The sequence below is a fragment of the Montipora capricornis genome, chromosome 8, assembly GCF_036669925.1.
Source record: "Montipora capricornis isolate CH-2021 chromosome 8, ASM3666992v2, whole genome shotgun sequence".
Lineage (NCBI taxonomy): Eukaryota > Metazoa > Cnidaria > Anthozoa > Scleractinia > Acroporidae > Montipora > Montipora capricornis.
The window spans coordinates 34,943,899-34,953,898 of record NC_090890.1 but is presented as its reverse complement, the minus strand read 5'-3'; the positions used below and the strand labels follow the sequence as shown (position 1 = coordinate 34,953,898).

Here is a 10,000-nt window from a genome sequence, read left to right as displayed (position 1 = left end):
GTTTGACAAGGGTAACAAAATGGGTGGAGCCCTGTCCTACCTGTGGTCTTCAATGTGTCAACAATGGCGATGTCAGACAAATCGTTCACTGCCGCCTGTACGCGGGTTCGGCACGATCGATCATTTTTCTTGATTTTCATGACGTTGTGAGACGCCTTATCAATCCAGTACACATAGTTTCCGTAAACCACGAGGCCTACAGGACTTAAAACATTCATTTCCACCAGTGTGTTGCGGGTCATTCCTTGAGAACAAGAGAAAAACTCCGTGTACAATATTTTTAATATCGATTAAAAATATTGTTTAATTAAAATTAAAAAAAAAAAAAAAACTCGGTGTACTGTGCCACTAATTTATACGTTATTGTTAATAACCCCTACCCCCTCCCCACTCAAACCTGCAAAATAATTATTCCCAAGGAATGGCGGCAGAACAATATGTTCTCAGTAAGTGTGAATTCCGGTTAGAGTTTTTTAAAGATAAAATTCATCAAACAAAGGAGCATTTCGGAGACGTCGGTATTAACAGTTGGGAGAACGAACTCCAGAAGATACCCCGCTTGAGGCGCCATTAGCCATCCTGTCGCTCTCTGATGAGTTCATATGATATGGCGTCATGAAAATGGCTGGCGTTTATAAAAACCGACTTCCATGTCGACAAATAACTTTTGTAACATTCGCACATCCCCTTCTTTCTCCATAATTGCCTAACTTTCGTTTCAAGAATAGTTTTAAACAGGATTTCAACGACAATCGTTAAACGTACCAGCAAGATCACCAAACTCAATTTTCTTCATTCCAGTGTCTGTCCAAAACAGTTTTTGTTCTTGTTTATCGACAGCCAGATCGCCAGGGGAATCGGCACCGAAAAGCGGCATATCATGCGTACCTCCCATCGTTGCTCGCATAATCCATTTCTTTTGGGGATTCTGATCCGTGAAATACATATTCCTGCAATGTGTCAAGTAAATGTATTACATTTAGTGATGGCACCAAGATACAATTTCCATCCTTTATTGAAGTGTCCAGTCATCTAGCGCTGGAGCACTAATTGGGGACACTGTAAATTGAAATCAGCAAACCAACGCATATCAAGTCAAAATCGCTCTCAGGACTTGTTCGTAAAAAAAAATGAGATCATCCATCCACCAGGCACACACTTAAAAACAGAGAGAGATTAAACTTCGCGTTCCCGGAAAACGGCTATTTGTCATTAGCCGAAAACAACATCCCATTCTTTGCCTGTTAACTACAGTTAACGAGCGAAAATTAAGAATAGAGAAATAAAATACAACAAGACGATTTTCACAGTCTTGTGACAAGCAGTTGCCTCGAAGAAAACAATCTTCTGCGATAAATGTTACAGCTCGGCGACTATGCTTTCCTGAATTTCTTTCCAGTCCTTTTCGTTTGCATTATGCTCGTTAACGCCCTACCACATCTGTCATAAACCTGACGAGCCAAGATACTTTTTAAAATACTCAAACTGTTGGTACAAACTGCTGCTTTTTATTTTAGTGCTCTCTTAACAATTGTACCCGTGCATGGCGCGAGACTTACCCAGTCTCAGGATAAAGCACTATGGAACGTGGATACACATCATCCTTCTTGAAAACCGCACCCATATTAGTTTTGTGCCTCAAACTGTAAACGTTGATGCTATTGAAGACACTGTCTGTCCAATAGAGCTGCTGTCCGTAGGGGTCGATGGCGAGATCAAACGGTGATGCACCGCTGTTTATCTTGAGGGTCTTGACATTGGTTCCATTTTGATAAGCGCATTTGATTGATTTGGTGATTCCGCCATCGATCCAGAAAACTAAGTGGCTGTTGATGTCATAATCGATGGAAAGCACATTTTCTAAATCTCGCACAGGCAAAACCACCTCGAGATTGTCAACAGAGTCAATCAAGATTCGACGAATGGTGGTTTTGGTGCTGAACAACATAAAGACACTTGGAGCTGAAAAAAGAACAATAATCAACATACGTAAGACACATTTTCAGTAACCCTATAAAAGACTGGTAGAGCAAAGCTTTACTTACCGAACCTTAGAATAACGAAGTAATCGAAATAACAAACGATGCACCCCCACGTAAATCAAATGCCAGGGAAAGAACTTACACACAACGAACCACGGGATAAAACAAACAAAATTGTCCTGTCCTACAAACTTCGGAAATTAAGAATAATAAGAGGAAAAAACGAAACTACTCGGGTCTTCGCGTCCGAATTTTTTGTGCGTTTGCTGCTGGGAGACCGTACTACCTATTGATTGACTAATATTTACTTGTCCGCTTCTGTGATTTGTCAAAGTTATAACTTCTGCAATTTGTTAAAACGATAGGCATGGATGCCTTTACGGTCCTTTAAAAGTTTACTTTACCTTCGCAAGTTCGGTTGTCCGTATCTAATAATTGATAGTGCGTGGGACAGGAACACACTCTTGTGCTATCAGGTTTGGCGAAGCAAAGATGGCTACATCCAGTGTTGTCAGCGGCACAAGGATTCCAGCCTGAAACATGAGCAGAGGTGTTACAAGAAAAACGCTGACATACCGGTATATCAAGCACTTATCGCAAAAGAACACATCGGAACCTAGAACAATGGTAAACAGGCCCCTTGCTGCAATACGCAAGAGTATCTATTGAAAGCCAAAACGCACATACGCTATTCTTATCGAGAGTTTCTTTTAGGCCCTGGCCAGAAAAATTAATAAGCAAGTCATCAAATCGGTAATTATTACAAAGCTTCAAAAATTCTGCTGTCGTAATGGAGAATGTTTTTGCTGAATCCAAAATACCCAGTGCGACCACAAAAATTTACATTCAACTGCAAGGACAATTTGTTGCAAGGACCCCTGTACTGAATCTCATCAAAAACGAGCAGTCTGTAACCATCTCATACCATTCTAGTACCAAATCTGCTTGATAATCAGCATGCTTGACAAGTACTTAACAATTATTTCATGTGCGCGCGGTGGAAGACTGGGATTCAATGAAAACTAGCAATAAGGGATACTACCGGACAAAATATGGGGTGCATAAATGGCGCTGTGGTGAGAGCACTCGCCTCCCACCAATGTGGCCCGGGTCGATTCCCAGACTCGGCGTCACAATTATGTGGGTTGAGTTGTTGATTCTCTACTCTGCACCGAAAGGTTTTCTCCGGGTACTCCGGTTTCCTCTCTCTTCAAAAACCAACATTTGACTTGATTTGCGTTAATTGTTTATTTCAGTTCACAGTGTCCCCAATTAGCGCTCCAGCGCTAGAACGACTAGACACTTAAATTTAAGTTCCTTTCCTTTATGTCCAAAATTCTTTACATACCTTCCTGTCTGCTGCTGTGAAATACAAGGATGTCCATAATAATGTCAATATTGCTCTCAATTCGCGTCGGATCCAACCCATTCGTCTTATTAGCTCGGTAAATTGTTGACAAGTCAGCGTAATAGATATAATCCTTGAATTGTGTCAGGGCAAATGTCTTTGGCAGCCCTGACACGACAATTCGCCTATTTGTTCCATTTAAGTGTGCACACTCAATCACCCTCCTGTCTTGATCGGCCCAGAAGATTAATCCGGTCGAAGAGTCGATTGTTAAGCCAGCAGGAGGAGTTGGGTTTTTGAATAAAGTGCGTCTGTTTGATCCATCTAAGTCAGCTATTTCTATAGTTGGCTTTCTTCCACCGTTCACCCAGTACATATGCCTACAAAAAAATGCACATTAACCTCCCAAAGCGTTAAACTTTTATACTTCACACCAAGTGTGAGGAATAAAATCGAATCCTGTGAAGACAGCCTGGTGCAATAAAACATTCTTGCGCAATACCGGAGAACTTGCTTCGAATCAACCTGGTTGGAAAGTTCTTCAAAAACGTATTCGTGTTAGAAAAAATTTCCACCTTCAAAATTTGCAGGGGCCGCAATCTTAAATAACTGTGACGTCAAGTCAAGTCAAGTTTTATTGTGATATACGCTTAGCTTTGGTGAAAAAAGATCACCGGCTAGTTTACAGGTATAACGCAGAAAGTAATAAACTAAACTTCAACAAGTAGCTAAAATGATATGAAATTGAAATCTATTTACAGGACTAAATATAACTTATTCATGAAATTAAATTAAACTAAGACTAATTAATGATTACAAGATATAAATTTACGATTGTATCAAACCTGACAAATCTAATTTTCTAATAGTGTTTAAAAAAACCCTGAAAAGACCGAATAGTTCTAAAAGAGACAGGTATTGAGTTCCATAGTTTTGGTGCCGTAAACCTCCACGATTTTAGACTTTAGGTTGTAGTGATGTTGGCCTTTGGCAGCTTTAAAATGTCGTTACCTCTTAGGTCATAATAACTATTTATATGTGCGATTGGCTGTTTAATACTCCTAGGTGCATGCTTACTGTTTATAGCTTTGAAAACCGTGCAGACTATTTTTGCGAGGCGCTGATTTGCAAGTGATGGTAAGCCTATTTTATCAAGTAATTCACAGTACGACGTTTGTTTTTCGTTTAAGACAAAACGGAGAGCAAGCTCATTGACTTTTTCTAGCTTTGCAGTGTTGTTTTTATTACAGAAATGCCAAGTCTCCGAACAGTAGTTAAAGTGCAAAGTTGCCCTATAAATTTTGTTGCAAAAAGAGCATTTGATAATAGATGAGGGACAACCGTAACACGTCACGACCAAAACAAGCCATTTTTCCGTTTTGGGTTCGACTTAATTGTCTTCTTCATTGAAATTTCTCCAGCTTGCCCGGTCGTTCACGCGCGGAACCGCAAGGGTGACTCTCTTACACAGAGAAGCGAAAAAGGGCTGTAACAAGACACCTTCTCCTGGTAAGAGAGTTGACGTACATATTATATGTATGTGAATATAGTAATGTGGAAGAAAGCAAGCAGTGGCCAACTGCGGGATATCCTCAACCTGTACCAAGGACCAAAAGAGATAGAGTAAAACAAGCTTCCTTGACCAGAAAGTTTAAAAGCAGAATTTTACCCTGAGACCGGATCAAGCACCAGTTCATGTGGTTCCCATACATCCTTCCAAATCAACATTTTTCTGTGTTGCCCATCCAACCGGGACACTTCTATTCGGTGATTGCTTGCGTCCGTCCAATACAAGTTCTTAGCAATCCAGTCCACAGCCAGACCACTCGGAAATGACAAGTCTACTTCAATTATCGGTTCCATGTGGCTGCCATTGAGGAAAGCTCTGCTTATCGTCTTTTGGGTCCCATCCGTCCAGTAAACTTGCATCTCATCAACGTTGAAGTCCAACGCACGCGCATCTTTCACACCCACCAAAGGAATCACTACTCCGTTGTTGGTATCCAAGGAGATTCTTCTTATATTCTCTTGACTGGAGAACAATAGAAATGGTTCTGGCACTGTGGATGATCATGAGTAGGACGAAAGATATCAAACAGAGTAGAGAAAAGCGTGGTGCTCTCGATAAAGTTATTGCTTTAATAGCGAAATGTCAAAGTCTTAAATAACAAGCTAGATATGCTAATTTACTGCGTATTGCAAATGCACGTGTAATAAGCTACGTATGCTAATTTGTTGGTATACAAAGAGATTCTTCTTATGTTCTCTTGACTGGAGAACACTAGAAATGCGTCAGGCATTGTGGATGAGTAAGACGAAAGATGTCAAACAGAGTAGCGAAAAAGGATGGCGCAAAGGTGAGAGAAAAACTTGGCGTCCCATGTTGGTTGGGTTTGGTTGTTCGCTATTCTGCTCTACGACTAGGTTTTTCTCAGGGTACTCCGGTTTTCTCCTCTCTTCAAAAACCAAACTACGACTTTCTTTCGTGTACCCAGTTACTGGCCCAGTGCTAAAGTTAACCCTTTAATAAACTTATTATCACATTGGGTACATTGTAGGTGCTAGTGATTAACTTGATTAAAAAGAAAAAGCAGAGTATTGTATCAAGAGAGTCAGAGCGGTCTCAAGGAGTTTGGGACTACTCCTCCACCTTTCTCAAAAAAGCAGGATTAGAACAACAATCACACACAGAGATCCAATTACACTCTTCAATTGCAGTTATCACTTAGGCCCGTTTTAAAGGTCGCATTTTACACTTGGCAAATCAAATGCAAATGAGAAAAATCTATTGTTTTCGCTTATTTGCATTAGATTCGGAACATGTAAAACGCGACGTTTAAAACGGGCCTAACAGAATAAGCTCTCCAAAGCCAGGAAAATAACCATGAGAATACTTACAAATACAACTCTTCTTGTCTGCAAGTATTTCCATCCCATCGGGACACTCGCAATTGACTCCTATTGGACTGTACAGGCACAAATGACTGCATCCTCCATTATCTTGCTGACAGGGGTTCGATCCTATAAAGGAACATTTTCATCATTTTAAAACCTCAGAGAAGCAAGTTCCAAGTTCCACTAACAGTGCACAAGGTTTTTTAAAGATTTTACGGTGGATAGTCTGTTTTGAAAAACAAAATGCAATATCTCCTTACAAAGTAGTGCAGCAGAGAACCCGGAAAACACAACAAAGTGGGTGTCATCGTTTCGGGTAAGGAAAACTACAATATTCTCACCTAGATTAAGGCTGAGGTTAACTGCTTTTAATCCCATCAAATCCGGTAGGTTTTCAATGAGGACTTTTCTGTCTTTTCGAGTGTCTTTAGTGATACTTTCTATGTTCCTTTTTTGCCAGTCTGTCCAATATAGCTTATCTCCATTAGAAGTAAAACCAAACACGTGTGGAAAATTTTCATTCAGCAATGGTCTTCGATTGCTGCCATCCGTATTCATAACCTCAATTTTGTCGTATTTGGCATCTGCCCAATAAATCTTCTGTTCATGGAAATCAATGGCAATCCCATTTGCCCATGCTATGGAGTCGTTCACCAAGGTAATGCGATGGCTTCCATCAAGTCCTGCTCTTTCTATCTTTGGATTTTTTCCCCAGTCAGTCCAATACATGTAGCTGACAAAAAAGAAAAACTAAATCAGTTCCTATCATAATTTGGAAATTGTTTATTGCTATAAATGAAAATCCTCTTTAATTTTTTTCCCCAAGGACACAAACACAGATTTATTCCCCAAATAATTACATGCACTATCAGACAGGGTTACACTTAGGAAAGGATAGCTTAACATTGTGTTTGCATTCACATGTAAAAGACTCTTCTTTCAATTACAACATGATGAAGATACAGAATACTATCTGCTGGCTCTAATCTTTGCAAGCTGGAATTATAGACTAAGCAAAAATGCATTTGCCATGCTTCACTGTACAAAGCAAATTAAAACAGTGTGGATTACTTGTAGTATTCAAACGGACCTTATTTTTTGGCCACAAGTGTCTTGTTTTTTGCTTCTTGTCTTATTTCCCTCTCAAAAACATCACAACACTATCTGTAATCAAGTGCTTACCCATGAGAAGGATCCAAAGCAATCGCTCGTGGTTCATCCAGATTTTCGCTGATTAGAACTTTTCTTGCTGTTCCATTTAATCGACTGACTTCAATTCGATCAGTACCAGTGTCAGTCCAGTACAAATTGCGTGCCACCCAATCAACAGCAATTCCATCAGGACGTTTGATTTGCGAAGCTATGACAACCTCTACATCTGAAACCAAGAAAACAATTTGTTTTAAAGGTAAAAGTAAAAGGAACTTCTTTTTAGGTGTTTTGTATACTTAACAATGTACACCTTTGGGGTACACTTTGCAATCAGAAGGAACAAGAGGCTACGGGTAGCCTACACTCTGTTCGAAGGAGTTTCAGCCGATTGCAGTAATTCAGTGATTTTTTAGTTACAATATCTTGGTTACCCTGGGTGCCAGAGGTTCTATTTTTCTTTCGCGAGGAGCGAGCGGTTAAAACGGAGAGGCGAAAAATACGAAGCTCTGGTCAGGGCGGTTTAGAATCTCACTTTCATGATTTGTGATTATGAACACGGTCGCTGATTGGTTTTCATAGTAAATGCCAATTCTTTCCGAGTAAAAACAATCTAAGACTCAATTTTACTGGTTGAACTACGATAATGCACACCAGTGACCACAAAACCGCTTTTGAGCGCAAGGACTGCTACGAAAACAAAACTGGCGGTGGAAGGCTGTGAATTCGAGCGAGAATTTAGAGGTTTGCACAGTACATTACACAGCAAATTCTGGATATTTGGAGATTTTAGAATTAAAACCTGTTCAGAAATTTCATCAAGCGGGATGTGTTTGTGGTCCTGCCAACTGGATGCCGCAAATCTTTGATATTTAAACTTGTGCCGAAAGTTTGTTCGTATTTGTATGATCGTGGTGGATTCATTATCCAAAAGATACTATCGTAGTCATTATTTGTCCTTTGAATGCCTTGATTGCTTCGCATATCCTGGAGCTGAAAGAAAATCGGAAAACCGTGAACACTAGAAATATCGTGTTTCGAGTAAGAAACTAGTCACGCGTGAGAAAACGAAACCGCAGCCACCAACGGTAATTAGTTTGTGGTTTTCATGCCGCTTTCGATTGGTTGCTGCACGATCGGAACTGTCAAAATCAAACGTTCTATTCCCAAAGGACTTGAATTGGGTACAACATTGACATCACTGTAGAAAACCGGTTTGATAAGATGTCTTATTCCGAATTTGCATGGATGTGAGATTCTAAACCGCCGTGACCAGAGGTTCTTATTTTTCGCCTCTCCGTTTTAACCGCTCGCACCTCGCGAAATAAAAATAGAACCTCTGGCACCCAGGGTATATCTTGGTCAACATCCAGTTCAATTCCGTAGTCCGAAGTTCAAAGTGCAAAGTCCACATTCCGTGACCCAACCGTATGGTTAAGTGCGATTGTAAAAGAGTTGTCAGGCCCGAAGACGGAGCTCCGCTACGAATGGACTTGTTGCAAATGGTTACTAAATGCAAATTTTTGCAGTGCCTGCCACTTTGACAAAATATTTTGCGCACACCCTTTTAAAAACAGGACCACTAAGAATTGAAAACTGGGGGTCCAGAGGGGAGTGGTGAGAGGAACCATTTTTCACTAGTGTGACATGCATTATATGGGCTGCCCGTGTTCTTTGTTTGAACTCAAGAGTTAAAAAAAAATTACGGATCCTGGTGGCCTCGTTACAAATAGTCCATATCCATACCTGTGCCATCCACTCTGGATCTCTTAATTTCAAGATTCTCATCATCGCTCCAATAAATGAATTTGTCGATAGGGTCAAAGTCAATAGCAACTGCATGTCTGATTCCAAAAACTGGAACAACAATCTCAGTAAAATCGGGTGTATCCAGTGAGATAAGCCTGATATCCTCTTTCCTTGCCAATAAGAGAAAGTTAACTGGACCTGTGAATTAGAAAAGCATTAATGAAGTCAATTTAGAAAACACTAACGACGCTGATAACCCATTTACCTCAGGTAAAACAGCACATTTTGGTACTTTTAAGAATGACAGTAATTGAACTAAGTGGAGTGCCATTTGGTCTAAAATACGTGTGATTTTAAAATCGAACAAGTGCACAGCAAAGTTTTGGAACAAAACTTGTAAAATTTGCCACACAACGCCTTTTTTTGTCTTCCATTTTCCTGCAATTTGATTGGTTACTTTAAACAAGCCTTGATATCTGATTGGTTGTTTTGTTTTAGTATTCCTTTCTCACTGGCCGTGGAAAAGGTGTGATTTAGAGCAGTAAATACTGCGATTCATTGTGCGATTCGTGAATAAAGCGCTCTACTGAGAGCCAATCAGATTGCAAGGATCACCAGTGATTTCTAAATGCATGTAATCGTAGTAAATGCATGGAGATGGTTATGAAACTCGACAAGTTCCTTTGTTTCATGTTTTTGTCCATATTTTGGGCCTTGATCCTGCACAAAAGACACCTTTTTTTCGAGAAGATCACCAATCAAATCCTTCGATTAAATTATGCGCAACTAATTTGAAAACCCGTGCGAAGCAAACAAAATATTGTGCTGGGTCACGGGCAATTCAACATCGATTGCGACAACATTGCTCTCGCTTTTG

At 40.1% G+C, this 10,000-nt stretch overlaps 2 protein-coding genes across 2 annotated transcripts in view; both read right to left on the bottom strand.

Moving 5' to 3' along the window:
- LOC138014528 (myotrophin-like) overlaps positions 1 to 10,000 on the bottom strand; it is a 463,943-nt gene that overhangs the window by 269,779 nt on the left and 184,164 nt on the right. The window lies entirely within an intron of this gene.
- LOC138014516 (low-density lipoprotein receptor-related protein 6-like) overlaps positions 1 to 10,000 on the bottom strand; it is a 31,017-nt gene that overhangs the window by 5,738 nt on the left and 15,279 nt on the right. The window contains exons 5-14 of the mRNA XM_068861604.1: positions 9,121 to 9,321; positions 7,408 to 7,603; positions 6,567 to 6,958; positions 6,229 to 6,351; positions 5,000 to 5,390; positions 3,331 to 3,710; positions 2,387 to 2,515; positions 1,560 to 1,962; positions 766 to 950; positions 41 to 244 (exon numbers count right to left, since the gene is read on the bottom strand). Of these exons, the coding sequence (XP_068717705.1) occupies positions 41 to 244; positions 766 to 950; positions 1,560 to 1,962; positions 2,387 to 2,515; positions 3,331 to 3,710; positions 5,000 to 5,390; positions 6,229 to 6,351; positions 6,567 to 6,958; positions 7,408 to 7,603; positions 9,121 to 9,321 (2,604 nt within the window). The remainder of the gene's footprint in view (positions 1 to 40; positions 245 to 765; positions 951 to 1,559; positions 1,963 to 2,386; positions 2,516 to 3,330; positions 3,711 to 4,999; positions 5,391 to 6,228; positions 6,352 to 6,566; positions 6,959 to 7,407; positions 7,604 to 9,120; positions 9,322 to 10,000) is intronic.